At 48.5% G+C, this 14,402-nt stretch overlaps 1 protein-coding gene across 10 annotated transcripts in view; it reads right to left on the bottom strand.

The window, feature by feature from the left end:
• PHACTR1 (phosphatase and actin regulator 1) overlaps positions 1–14,402 on the bottom strand; it is a 550,281-nt gene that overhangs the window by 37,641 nt on the left and 498,238 nt on the right. For all 10 annotated transcript variants that reach the window (XM_045066953.1, XM_013056847.2, XM_045066954.1 and 7 more), the window contains 2 exons: positions 2,822–3,066; positions 145–301 (listed from right to left, as the gene is read on the bottom strand). In XM_045066953.1, the coding sequence (XP_044922888.1) occupies positions 145–301; positions 2,822–3,066 (402 nt within the window). The remainder of the gene's footprint in view (positions 1–144; positions 302–2,821; positions 3,067–14,402) is intronic.

Genomic DNA, 14,402 nt, shown 5'->3' with positions numbered 1-14,402 from the left:
TGTAAGAGCAACGGTGGGAAGAGACCCGGAACGTTTTACAGCGACATTCCCTGCAGGAAGCTCTTTGGGAGACACCGGGACCAACCCGGGGATGGAGAGCGAGTTCTACTCGGGTCCACGGGACGGCCCGTCGCGCTGTCCTACCTGGTGAGCTTGGTGCCGATCTGCTGTCTCAGCTCCAGCCTCTCCTCGTCCGTCTGCCTGGGAAGGATGTTCTTTTCTTCGAGCTCCCGCTTGGAGGGCCTGTTGCTGAGTTTGATGGCTAAGGAGTCCTTCCTGCACACCTTCATGGCCAGGGAGGCTGCAGGAGGGAGAAGCAAGCCCTTAATGCTGACCCCCAGCTGCCCGGGCTCCACGTGGCCAGCAGTGGGCCCCGAGGTGAAAAGCAGGCAGGCAGACACCAGGGGCTTTACTCCTGGGGGTGCCGAAGGCCTTACTCAGAGCATTCACTGATAGAGCTCCCGCGACCAGCATGTTCTTTATCCCTAGCGCTGTCCTGGGCATGTGAGGGGCACACGGGGAGGTTCTGATGGGCTCTCTGCTCCCCAGGAACCCCAGCAGGCAGGCAACATCACAAAGGAGGGCTGGCCGGGCTGTGGAGTGCAACTGAACACAAGGCAGAGGGTGGCCACAGGCCTTGGGGGGGGGGGCGGCTATAGGGAGCTTCAAAGAGGAGGGGTTGGCACCCGTGGGACTGGGGTCACCCGAAACAGGCAGCAGCTGGAGGCCATCTGCCGGGGGAAGGCTCAGAGAGGATAGGCGAGCCCAGCCATCTCGGGAGACAAGAGGCCAGCTGGAGCGGAGCTGGGGGCGTGCGAAGGGAGGGATGGCTGGGCGAAGCGGGGTGCGTTTGGGGCTGCAGCAGAAGCGAGGTCACGGAAACAGCAACACTCTGGGATTGAACAGAGAGTGGGGCTTCCTGATGTCTGGGAGAAATCCGCAGTTCTCAAGCAGGGATGATTCTGCACCTCCTGCCCTCTGCCCAGAAACCCTTGGGCGAGTCTAGGGATACTTTGTGCTTGTCAAAACTGGGGTGTGGTGGGGGGAGGGGGTGTTCCTGGCATCTAGTGGGCAGAGGCCAGGGGGGCTGTTGAACACCCTGCAATGCACAGGGCAGCCCCCACAAGGAAGAATTTTCTGCTTGAATGTCAGTGAGGCCGAGGCCGGGAAACGTTCAATTCTCCGGGTGGGAAACGGGGAGCGGAGGCTGAGTGTGGGTCCCAGTCATGGGTCCCTTGGGCTTTGGTGGCCCCTCTATGGTTCTCTCTCCTGGACGTTATTTTGATCATCTCATTCATTGCTTGTTGACCAGGCCTCTCCCGAGCTCTCCAGTTTAGCCAGCGATCTGAAGCCTGGCACCGGCAAAGCAAGAGGGAGAGATTGGGAAGTAGCATGTGGCGGGGGAGGGATTCCTTCGGATTTTATTCTAGTGCCAGGCTTCTCTCTGCCTCCATTGGTTTTAGAACAAGGGCCTTGGAAGGACACCTAGTTGGCGTCCAATCCCAGCGCTGCCCCTTAGATGTGAGGCTCTGGGCCCGTCTCTTTCCTCTCCACGTTCTTCCCTGGTCTGTGAAACGGGACGACAGCATCCACATCTCTGGGTGTTGTGAGATGCACGGAACAGAATAAAATCACAGCGCATTCTCAGGCACACAGTATATACTCAGCATAAGGTGGTTATTATGTAAATTCATGAAAAAGTTAACCAAATAGGGGCATGTCGGTGGCTCAGACAGTTAAGTGTCTGACTCTTGGTTTCTGCTCTGGTCCAGATCTCAGGGTCGTGGGATCGAGTCCCACTTTGGGCTCCGAACTCTGCATGGAGTTTGCTTAAGACGCTCTCTCCCTCTGCCCCTCCCCTGCTTGCACTTACTCTCCAAATAAATACAAAAAAATTTTAGAAGATTTTATTTATTTATTTGCCAGAGAGACAGAGAGAGAACACAAGCAGGAGGAGTGGCAGGCCGGGGAAGAAACAGATTCCTGACACGGGACTCAATCCCAGGACCCCTGAGATCATGACATGAACTGAAGGCAGCAGCCCAACCAAGCCACTCAGGCATCCCTAAATAAATAAAATCTTAAAAAAAAAAAATTGTTGGGGCACCTGGGTGGCTCAGTGGGTTAAGCCGCTGCCTTCGGCTCGGGTCATGATCTCAGGGTCCTGGGGTCGAGTCCCGCATCGGGCTCTCTGCTCAGCAGGGAGCCTGCTTCCTTCTCTCTCTCTCTCTGTCTGCCTCTCCATCTACTTGTGATTTCTCTCTATCAAATAAATAAATAAAATCTTTAAAAAAAATAATTGTTGACCAAATAATCAGTCTGTAATCACTGAACTAAAGATTATTATTTTTACACCAGATTTTGAACTTTACTTTTTCATGATTTCCCTCACGCCTGCACACATGTAAAGTCCTTAAATAAGAAAGTTAAAGTCAAGCCTTCTAGAGTTGTGGATGTGGGTTTAAAAATGATTTGCTGCAAACACAATGGTCAGTACTTTGAGAATTCTGCGGACTGGAACTGAGTTTTAGGGTCCCTCCTTCCCTTTTTTTTTTGAGGAAGGGGGTTGGATTCCCCAGGAAGGGAATCAAAGACAGAAAAAGCCAACCAAGAGATGAGACGTGGCCACACGGCGTTGCAATTTTTGGAGCTGTGATGTCTGGAGGACCTTGGTCCCTTTCATCTTCCTAGCTGAGCTGCCCTGTGACCCCAGGCCAGTGGATACCTGTGCCCAGACTGGAAGCCAGAGCATGGGGCAGCTGGGGCAGGTCTCCCCGCCGAGCACCCCCCCTCACTTGGCGACACGCCGCGGTGTACGCACTGGTGTACAGCGAGCTGTCGTCGTCCTCGTCCTCCTCCTCCTCCTCTTCTCTCGTGTACAGGCAAGAAGAGTCTTCGTAGTCTGATTCATGAGGCACATTTTCTTTATTGTCATCACATTCAATCACAACAGTTGGCACTTGTCTTATCTCCGGAAGGCCCAGAGGTCCCGCCTTGGAGACACCGTCACCCGAATGCAAACCGGAGCTGTGGTAAGAAGTGGAACAGGGGACCCGCTGCTCGGAGCTGTCGGGAGAGGAGTGGGAGAGAGGATGTTAATGTCGCCCAATGCCTCATAAACGCAGCAGGATCTTTCTAAAAGTCACCTGCCCCATCCTAGGAGACAAAGGGTCCACTGGGCAATTGATACCTCCTTTCCCATCTCACGGCGAAACCTTTCAGGGCAGCAGAGCTTCCCGAGGGATCGTTGGGGGGTAAAGTTCACACATCCGTGTGGACGTACTCAATCCTCTCAAATGCAACTTGAAAATGGTTATGATGCTAAATTTTTTTTTGGGGGGGGGGGAGGGGTTCTGGTGCTTTTGTCACAATTAAAAAAACCAGAATTTTTTAAAAAAGAATTTGAATTCCAGGAACATTTATGGTTAAGACCAACATCTCCAAATGTCAAAGGAGTGTTTGTTGGCCACCCACGTTTCATGCGAGGAGTAAAAGCACTCACTGGAGAGCAGAGTTCAAGATCCAAAAAAGAAAGATAATGCCCGAGGTTCTGGCTTTCAAAGCTACACAGCAGAGCTGGTGGGGCTGGGGTGGGATAAACTGTTCGACATGTCATGGATGGAGAGGCAGAAAAAGAGCAGAGAGGGGACCCTAAGGCTGGAGACACGTGCGTGACCATCGTGGTGGATGGGGTCATGGAGAAGTTGGAGGGATTTCTCTCCCAAGGACTGTATCAGACTCTCAGCTGCCACAGGTCATGTCAGTCTAGATTTTTTTGTAGGTTAATTTTCCAGAAGGCAATGATGATGATGTTCCTGGTTTTACCTCTTAAGGTGAAACAAATCAGATGTAAAAAAATACATTTTAATTAAAAATGGTTTGCCTCATTTTAAAAGCCATATAAATGCACTATAGGGAAACTAGGAAACATGTCTCAAAAATAAAGAAAACATTATTATTACTATTATTATCATCATTATTATTTTTTTTTAAACAGAGTCTCTCCTAGGTCCCCTCTAGCAATTTAGAATTCTTTTTATGACAGGCTCTAAATGAAGTCGAGCAAGGAAAATGGAGCCAGAAACACACTGAAATTTTATAATTCTTCTGTAGGCTAACTGCAAATGGCACTTATATCTTCCACTTAAGGAATTTCTAAGCATAGGTGACTCGCTGCATTTTCCCATCCCAGAGTGTCTGACATTCACAAGGGAGGGGCGGGGAGGTTAGGCGACGCTATGTATCAATACGTTTTACATTAGCGTATCTTATCCAAAAGAAAACTTTTCCTCGTGACATATGAGTGTATGATAGTCTCCTCTGAAACGTTCATTACACTTCAAATTATCGCCGTGTCTAATTTAAATTCAATTAACTTTCTTCCTCCCATTGTTTCCAAAGAGCTGTTTTTGTCTGTGTGTTTGGCACATAACTCTGCGGTGACACAAATGGAAAATCTAGTTAACACATTACGAGCTCTGAGCTTCTAGGCAATGAGCTCAATCAACTTAAAAACCCTTCGACGGCTGAGCAAGAGTACGACCCAGAGTTACAAAAACAGAGCATCTTATGAGCCATGACCCGTGGGACGGGTCCACTTCCCGCCGGATTCCGTATCAAGGGCAGTGAGGGCAGGTGGGGGGGGAGCGTGCGAGGGGTGCCAGAAAGGGCAGCTGGCTGATGGGGACTTACCGTCCCCCCGGTCAGGTGGCCCTCTCTTCCGCAAGGCAGAAGCTGCCTTCCAGGTGCACTCAGATTCCTACACCGAGAACGAAGGGAAGTAGACACGGGAGAGGGACAAATCTCGCTGCACGGCCAGCCCACGCTTGCGTCACCCCCCCGTCTTCTCCTCTCCCGGATAGTTTAACTAACAAAACCAAGCCACAGAGCTGGGAATGGGACAGGTAGGAGTGAGGCGTGGAACGTAGCCCTAGATGTTCCTGGGTGGCCGGAAGACTCTTTGGAGCCCCAAAACAAAGAAACAAACAAACAAAATTAGACACGAGAGAGCATAGGAATTCCTTAAGCTAGAAGGTTCCACACGGTCTCAAGAGGACAGAGAAAGGAGGAACAGTATGCAAAGAAAGAAGAAAAATCAGCCTCACAGCGAGGCTGGGGTAAACAGGAGGCCGTGGTTTGTCCTCCTTCCCAGACACAGGGCCAGAGGGAGGCCTTGAGGAGGACGCATGGTAAGTTGGGCCCATTGGATGCGGTGCCAGGCGCGAGCCATCCATCAGGCCACCACAGCCTTGTGGAACAGGGGCCGGTCATGGTGATCGGCGAATGCCTGCTGGGGGCTCCACAGACACACCTGAAGGCCTCGCCGGGCCAAGCATATCATCCGCCTCAAGTACGACTCCAGCAGGGGAGAGAAGGTCTGATTTACCACAAGGACAAAAAAACGCATTTCCCGGGAAGCCAGGTGGATCCGCCAAGAGGGTCTGATGCGTAAATATTTGCCGGCTGCCAACTGTACATCAGGGAAGGCGCGGGGTGAAGGACAAACACCCAGATAATCCCACCCATCGGGTAACTGGTGAGCCAAGACTTGTCTCCAACGGCGAGAGAAGGAGACGAGTCAGCTGAGCGCAGGCTGGAAAGGTTATTATGGGACCTCGGTCTGAGGGGTCAAGACACAGATCGGAGTGCACGTTTTGCCACGTACTATCAAATCTTCACATTGGGCCAATGATGTAATTAACCTCTCTGAGCCCCGTCTCCTTGGGCAAAATCGGGTAATCCTACTTTTACAGCAGGGCTGGTGCCCAGGAGGGGCCTGTGGGTGTGCCCATGAATGAGGCCCTGTCCTGTTACTGATAGCAGCGACCTTCCAAGGGGATTCTAGACACTCTCAGCCTTGGACGATTCACACCATTGTCAGGGCAACTTGCTAAAACCCAGACCTCGTTCCTTCGCCCATGAGAACTCGGAAGACCCACCCAGTCCACAGAACCAGTGCTCCGAGAGTGACACAAATAGGAAATTCCGTTAACGCCTTATGAGCTGTACTAGTCAAGGCCAAGAACTAAATCGACGTGAACGTGAACGTAGTGCCTGATTACATTTGGCCTCCACCCGCATGGCTGCAGGCAGGAAGGGGTACACCTCGCCAAGTATCAGTCTTAGGAAAGGCTGGTTTTCTCTAATGGAGTTGTCACTTAGCAGATCTGCTCTCCAGGAAAGGTCTCACTGCTGAAGGGAAGTAAAAGCCATCGGCCTACGAGGAACAGTTCCCACACAGCAGGACGCGCAACCCCCTGCACAAGCTGACCCCTATTATTAAACCCACGCTCAATGCCCCCTTCCCAGCGATGGAATGTCCCCATGCCACGTACCCCTTGGTCCCAGGCAACAAGGCGTTACAGGCATCAGCTGGGAATGTGCTCCCTCCCTCCCTCGCTGTGCTGATTTCAATTTATCTGTCAATCCTCTGTCCCAGGCGAAGCTTCTGCCCGTGTTCTCCAGAGACTCCACCATTGTGAACGTTGTGAACATCTGTTCGCTTGCTGCCTCCTGTCCTCAACCAAGCCGGAGCCTCCCGGAGGGTCAGGGACCGGGTCTTACTGTTGTTTGTAGCATTAGAGCAGATGCCCACCACTGTTCCTGACACAGAGCAGACGCTCAATCATCTTTGATTATTTTTCTGAGTGAATATGGACTGGAATCCCTGAGATTTAGGTGCTTTTCTAAAGGGCTGGCAAATCATTTTCACAGAGTATTAAGAATTTTTTTTTTTTTTTTTTAAATTTTCAGGGAGGTGCTTGTGATGTGTGTCCTGCAGTCCTGTGGGTGCCCCTGACTTGGCAGGCACTTTTGTCAATGGCTTAATGACAAAAAGGGCCTCTTTATCAAATAGGCAGAAGAACTGGGACAGAGCACGCATGGAGGGAATGAAAAAAGGGAACGTTTATTGGTTGTGTTGTCTGCTGTTCTAGAAACTTTTTTCTTTTTTTGTTCTAGAAACTTCTATATCCAACATCTCATTTCATCTTTATGACAACTCTGCAGGAGGAATGTCGTTATCCTCATTTTATTAAGCAGGAAATTGAGGCTCTTGGAGGACAATGAATAGGCTCGTGAGGACACAGGTAGTAAAGAAGGGAGCTGGAACTTGAGCCCATCCTGTTTCAATATGCTACCTAAAAATTGAATTGGGATACTGGTAAGACTGTGTACTTTGATTAGTCACAATCCGCACTCACTGTACACATGCAAGGTGGAGGCAATGTGTCATGGAGAGTATTATTACTTTATATAAGTATTTTAAATCTTACTAACCAGGGTAGGTAACAGTGTTTGACCTTGCCACCATCAGGCTGCCCTTGGGCACCGAGTTTAGAGGATTCGGCTCAGACATTGCATTGTAATCATCGGGATGGTGAACAGACTCATTGGACGATTCCTCTGTTGACTCATCTGATGACCTCGTCGCGTTGACTGTCTTAGTCTCTTTTGCTCCAATGTGGCAGAGTTGAGGCATTGCAACGGAGCCTCAAATCCTAACTATCTCAACTCTCAGAAAATGTTTTCTGAAATTTATATGGAACCATGGAAGATTCCGAAAAGCCAGGGTAATCTTGAGGAAGCAGAACAAAGCTGGAGGGATCATAATCCCAGATTTCAAGATATACTATAAGGCTGTAGGGTATTGGCACAAAAACAGACACATAGATCCACAGAACAGGACAGGGAGCCCAGAAATAAACCCATGCTTATGCAGTCAGTTCATCTACAACAAAGGAGGCAAGAATATACAATGGAGAAAAGACCATCTCTTTGATAAACACTGCTGGTAAAACTGGACAGCGACATGCAAAAGAATGGAACTGGACCAGTTTCTTACACCATACACAAACATAAGCTCAAAATGGGTTAGAGACCTAATTGTGAGACCTGATATCGTAAAAATCCCAGAAGAGTGCACAGGCAGGACTCCCTTTGGCCTTTGCAACATTTTTCTAGCTATGCCTCTTAAGGCAGCAGAAACAAGAGCAAAATTAAACTACTGGGACTACACCAGAATAAAAAGATTTTGGCACAGCAAAGGAAACCATCCGTCAAACAAAAAGGTAACCAATTGAATGGGAGAAGATACATGCAGAGGACGATCCAATAAGGTGTTAATATCCAAAACATTTGAAGAACTTATACAACTCAGTACCAAAACCCCAAATAATCCAATTAAAATATGGGCAGAGGACCCAAATAGACATTTTTCCAAAGACGACATCCAGATGGTCAACAGACAGATGAAAAGATGCTCGACATCACTCATCATCAGAGAAATGCAGGTCAAAACCACAATATTACCTCACGTGTTGGCATGGCTAGCATCAAAAAAGACAAGAAATGGCCAAAAATAGTAATAATAAGTGCTGGTGAGGATGTGGAGAAAATGGAACCCTTGTCCACAGTTGGTGGGAACGCAAGCTGGTGCAGGAGGGAGGTTCCTCAAAAAATTAAAAACAGAATTACTTACGATCTAGGAATTCCACTACTGGGTATTTACAGGAAGAAAATGGAAACACTATTTTAAAAAGATACATGCACTCCTATGTTGATTGCATTATTATTACACTAACCAAGACAGGGAAGCAACCAGGTGCCCCCCGACGGACAAGACAGGGAAGCAACCAGGTGCCCCCCGACAGATGAGTGGATAAAGAGAATGTAGTAGATACAACGGAATATCGTGCGACCATAAAAAAGAACGAGACACAGGCCTCCACTTAGGAAATGAAGTAGTCACGGGCATGAAGGTACAGCACAGGGAATATAATCAACAGAAAAACAACCGAGTTTTCTGACCTCTGGCTTAAACTGATCTTTCCTAACTGCCCTCACACCCACACTCACCTTTGTGTGTGCGTGCAATGGCTGAGCTCATTTATGCTATTTTCGGCTTTGTATCTTTAAGTCAGTGTTTAAAGGAACAAACGCCATTGTGGCCTCATCTTAAGCATGATCTCTGTCATCCTGGGTCTTCTGCATTAATTATTCTATGTGTTTATAACTGCTGTTAAAAATAAGTACGATAATTAACACTTTTTTTTTTAAAGGTTATTTATTTATTCGACAGACAGAGGTCACAAGTAGGCAGAGAGGCAGGCAGAGAGAGAGGAGGAGAAGCAGGCTCCCTGCTGAGCAGAGAGCCCGATGCGGGGCTCGATCCCAGGACCCTGAGATCATGACCTGAGCTGAAGGCAGAGGCTTAACGCACTGAGCCACCCAGGCGCCCCGATGATGAACACTTTTATAGAAAGTTCTCCTGCACGGAACTCGTGGACTACCGACAACTGCATGTATCACATTTTGGTTAAATAATGGCCTAGACCAGGTTTTGCCAACCTCAGCGTGATGAACATCTGGGCTAGATGGTTCTTCCTGGTGCGGGTCTGTCCTGTGCTTTGCAGGGTGTTCAGCAAGCATCCCTGGGCTCTCCCCACCAGAGACCAGCAGTACCTCCTCCAACTGCCATGACCGGAAATATCACCAGACATTGCCAAATGTCCTGCGGGGGCCAAACTGCCCCTTTGGGAGACACTGGCCTAGAATATCCGTGACAGTTTCACTCCGTGCTTCTTCCCCAGTGTTGTACCATGTGAGTGTCTCCCGAAGCAACCTTGGCATTGACTGTCGGGAATCTGCAGCTTTCCCTGGATTAGGAACCTTCCAGATCTTTTCTCCTGAGTGCCTGATTTGTTATGTTTCAGGCGGATTCTCAGGGGATCTGAGGATCCACTGATGTCTGGCTTCTGCGGAGTCAATTCTCGGCTCCCCTGCTCCCGTCCCCGAGCGGCTTCCCCACTGAAGCGAGAGCTCCCAGCGCACTCTTGAGCACCCTGGCTGTCCTCCCCATGCTGCCCGGGTCAGTGATCTCCAAAATGACACTCTGGTGGCCTGAGTCACCATGCCTTCCGGAGTACTTGTCACACTCCCCGAGGAAAAGCTGACTCATGTAATATGATCCATTCTGGATCATTCCCATCAAAACTCCTGGGGATGAAGCCCTGAGTTTGCTTGGAATTCAAACGGAGCTCGCTGCCTGCGGCTTGAGCTCACTGTTCCTCTCCCCAGTAGCTGACTGGGAATGAAAACTGCAGGTAAACCCCAAGCCTCTCACCCAGCCTTCCTTGACTCTTACTGCACTGCCGCACGCAAAGAGGACAAACGTTACATTGTAATTGCTCATCCCATGCCATGCATCGGTTCAGGAAAGCCCGACAACAGCCCTTTTGGAGAGGTACTACTCTTATTCCCTTGTCTCGGAGAGGAAAAGCGAGGCACATGGCCAAGGTCACAGCTGGAACGGTGCAGACATGACTGGACTCAGGCAGGAGGGACTGCAGAACCTCATCTCTTACTGATGTCACAATACCTGCGCCCACGCAGAAGCAGAATCCCTGGTATGGCTCTGAACTCTCTCTTCTTCCAGAACCTTCCCTTCTCTGCCCTCTCTACGGCTGTCAAACAGATCTGATTGTGTCATTCTCCCCGTTAAGACCTTTTTTTTTTTTTTTAAATCTTTTTATTTATTTATTTATTTATTTGACAGAGAGAGATCACAAGTAGGCAGAGAGGCAGGCAGAGAGAGAGAGAGAATGAGAGAGAGAGGAGGAAGCAGGCTCCCTGCTGAGCAGAGACCCCCGATGCGGGACTCGATCCCAGGACCCTGAGATCATGACCTGAGCCGAAGGCAGCGGCTTAACCCACTGAGCCATCCAGGCGCCCACCCGTTAAGACCTTTGAAGGGTCTCACTGTCAGCCTGATGATCTCCAGCCCCTCCCGCATGGACACGGGGGCAAATCACACGATGGCTCCACATTTCTGTCAATCTGTCTGTCTCCATTCTTCACTGTATGCCCAGCGTTCCAGCTGCACGGGGCCACTTGCTGCTTCCCAGACACCCTGGGAGACTTCTTGTCTCCTCTCTCTGCTCCTGCCCTCGCTCAGGCTCGGAACTATCCTCTCAGAGTTTGGCCTGGGACATCCCCCAGTCTTCAGGGATGGCTCAGATCCCAGTTCTTCCGAGCAGCCTTTTCTGATTTTTCCAACGGACACCAGGCCCTTCCCTGTGCTTCCAGCTTGGCTCCCAGCTCTGTTACGGCATCTGTCGCATTATGTGATGATTACAAGTCTGAGCACCTCCTCCCCGCCCCACTGACCATGAGCGTCACAGACAGAGGCTGATTATCAATGCTCCTCATCTCCCAGCCCCATTTGTGCGCATGTTTTTGGAACGGATGGAAAAGTCAGTCAAATATTTGAACTGACGTCCCCTGGAATCAGGCTAGGCCACCCTGTGTTTTCCCACCGTTGAATTCACGAAAATAACCACCCTGTGACCTTTGCAGTCTTGCTGTTGTATAGAAAATAGCCTAATGAAGGGGAAAATTAAGGTTTTGGAAATCGCAACCGCGAGTTTTCCCCTAAGAAAATAACCCAAATAGATAAGGCAGAGAGGTTTCTGCTAGGAAGGATGCCATGGTACCCACAGTACCCTCCATCTCAGGACTGCGGGAGCATGGAACAGGTGCAAGAGCTTAATTAAGGTCATTGCATTTTCCAATTCTACATTCACAACCTGTCAGGCTACTTCCAGTAAGACTGCCCAGAGTTAGGCAATCTTGTAAGGTAAGGTAGTTGGGCGAGATGGAGTCTAGAAGATTTCTTCTTATAGGACGTACTACAATGGATTTAAACGCCAAAGGCGTTATTCTCCAGGGGAGGGAGAAAGAGGAGATTCTGTTCTCCATCTCCCTAGCTCCGGATGATGTAATTTTCCCAGCAAATATCACAGGGATGAGCATTCCATGATATTCACGAGACGTGGGATCACTGTGCCATTTTGGAGTATTTCCATTCTACTAATTACATAGACCAGGAGCTCCAGGGCACAGGGTGAAGGAGGTGGGCATCTTTCAAAGCTACTACAATAGCTAACACACGGGGTCCTTTAAGGGTTCTATAAGAGTGTTTTGAAAATGTTTATCTTCTCATGGACTCTCCACCAGAATGTGCGGTGTGAGGAAGGGTACTGCTATTATCTTGATTTTACAGAGGAGGGCGCTATGCTTCTGAGAACACGAGGGAAGGGTGGTTGTGCTGACAGCAGGCAAGTAGCTTTGGGTCTTCTCACTGCAGAGCCGGTGTCCTTTCCACCAACCATGCTGCCTTCTCCCAGAGAAGCCTCGATGACTAGGATTTTCTGGTACACGGACGTGCTAAGAAATCAATTGGCACAAAGCAAGGACAATAGATGCTCACAGAACCCAACTGCTTTTTTGCTATATGAACTTGGCTTTGAAGAGCCCCAAGGCTAGAGGCCATTATGGAACAGAGAGGCAGGTTTGAATTCTAGATTCAGGTAGTATAACGGTCTTAGCGTGCATAGCACAGGGCTGGTGGTGAGTGGATGCACAGACAGAACAGGGTACGAGAGAGGGGAGACCCTATTTAGTAGGCTGAAAAATCCAACTGTGAATCATGGAGGGTTGGCACTGAAAAGGGGGAACCGCGTGCATTTACTGTGGCCACATTAATAACCTATTTTAAGGAGGACAGAAAAGTCTCCCCATCAACTCCTCATTTCCCTGCCTTATTTTTCCTCCGTACCCCCTCCGCATTTCACCACACTTTACACATTCATGGGTCTCCTCTCCCTAAAATGTAAGCCCACGAGGATGTGGAGTCTGTTTTGTCCTCACTGACCAAAAAGGATAATTTCCTTTGTGGAAAATAAAGGGAAGAATAAAGAAAAATATACCTGAAACAGGATGGCTACCACTTAGCATAGACGCAGTAAAAACAGAAAAATTCTGAAAAGCTTGAGAGTAAAAGGGCAGTCGTAAATCTGTAAAAGCATACATTCTAAACTCTCTTCTTTACCATGACATATCATCGATGTGAAAAGCTTTATACGCTCCCTCAGTCCTGTCTCCATCAAGAAAAACATTTAGCAAGTGTTCTCTTTGGAAAATTCAACTCTCCTTTTAGACATGACTAAGCCAAGTAGGAGACACACAGATTGAGAGCACAAAGGTGCCCCTCAGATTTCCAACCCCCTCCCCTCCGCCATATTCCTACCATTGAAATAGTTGCATGTTTCTAAGGAAGCCCTCGACTTTGAAAATTAAGCAACTATCTTATAACCTATCATGGTTATTACTAGTGAGGGTGAGGCAGTTTACTTTTAATAATTCATAGAGAAATGGGCGCCTGGGTGGCTCAGTGGGTTAAGCCACTGCCTTCGGCTCAGGTCATGATCTCAGGGGGTCCTGGGATCGCGTCCCGCATCGGGCTCTCTACTCAGCAGGGAGCCTGCTTCCTCCTCTCTCTCTCTCTCTCTCTGCCTGCTTGTGATTTCTCTCTGTCAAATAAATAAATAAAATCTTTAAAAAAAATAATTCATAGAGAAATGAATGCCAAAACATCTACCACAATCCAGGTTCAGGACAGCCGTTGGTCTCTTTCCAAGAGAGCTTTGTAGCATCACACTCTGTCATGTGGTAACAGAGGCAAGCAGGGCCCTGGGCCTCAACCACGGGAGGGGGATTACAGGTTATCAAACCCCTCTGATACTCTTTTAGGAAATTGGGGGCAATTTTTAAAATTAAAAAAATCACTATCTTAAATCCTAATCTTTCTTGAAAAAAACCTGAGCACCATTTCATCATCCTTTCTAAAGAAAGACGTGTAATAAAGAGATACTGCTTTCTGGCTGCGGATTTCAGAGGCACTGCTTGTTAAAGTTTTTAAAAAGACATTAATTTCCTCAGAGGACAGAGGAACTTTATTATCTACAAATATAACACTGAAAATGAAATGAAACTTCCAGGGGAACAGCTTTTGTGATGGGATGCGCACGAGTTATAAAGAGAGTTTTCAGAGGGGAGAGAGAACAATTTTCTTCTTGGAGACCAAAAATGTGTGAGAAATTATGCTACGAACTACAGTGCCTGAGGCTGAAGAATGACAGAAATAAGCACTGAAATCCAAGAAAACAGTTAATCAGCCTCATTTGAGGCCAGCAGGCACGCACTGTGTATTTTATTATGGCCTTCTAAGATAAGAAACTCAACATTAGAGCTTTTGTTTTTCTCTTGGACTCTAGTCAGCAGGAAACTATGCTCTTCTATATATAGAGCAGAGCACCGAGCCTTCCTGAGTCGAGAATGCATTTTGAGATTTTCTTTTTCCCAGTAGTGGTGATGAATTTAAATTAATTCATTCATAACCCTTCCTCTGCCCTTTCCAAGGCCAGGGACCCACGTTACTGAAGTCCTGTCTGAGAATGGGATGAGACATAAAACCGTAAGACACACAGAGTGTGACCCACGGCCCTCTCCAGCTCTGATAGAGGAGCCCAGCAGTGGTGGCTTCCTCCCAGAACTTCAGCCCT

This window comes from Mustela putorius, unplaced genomic scaffold (assembly GCF_011764305.1).
Source record: "Mustela putorius furo isolate JIRA1106 unplaced genomic scaffold, ASM1176430v1.1 tig00003870_pilon_pilon_pilon, whole genome shotgun sequence".
Lineage (NCBI taxonomy): Eukaryota > Metazoa > Chordata > Mammalia > Carnivora > Mustelidae > Mustela > Mustela putorius.
This window is presented reverse-complemented; position numbering and strand designations above follow the sequence as displayed.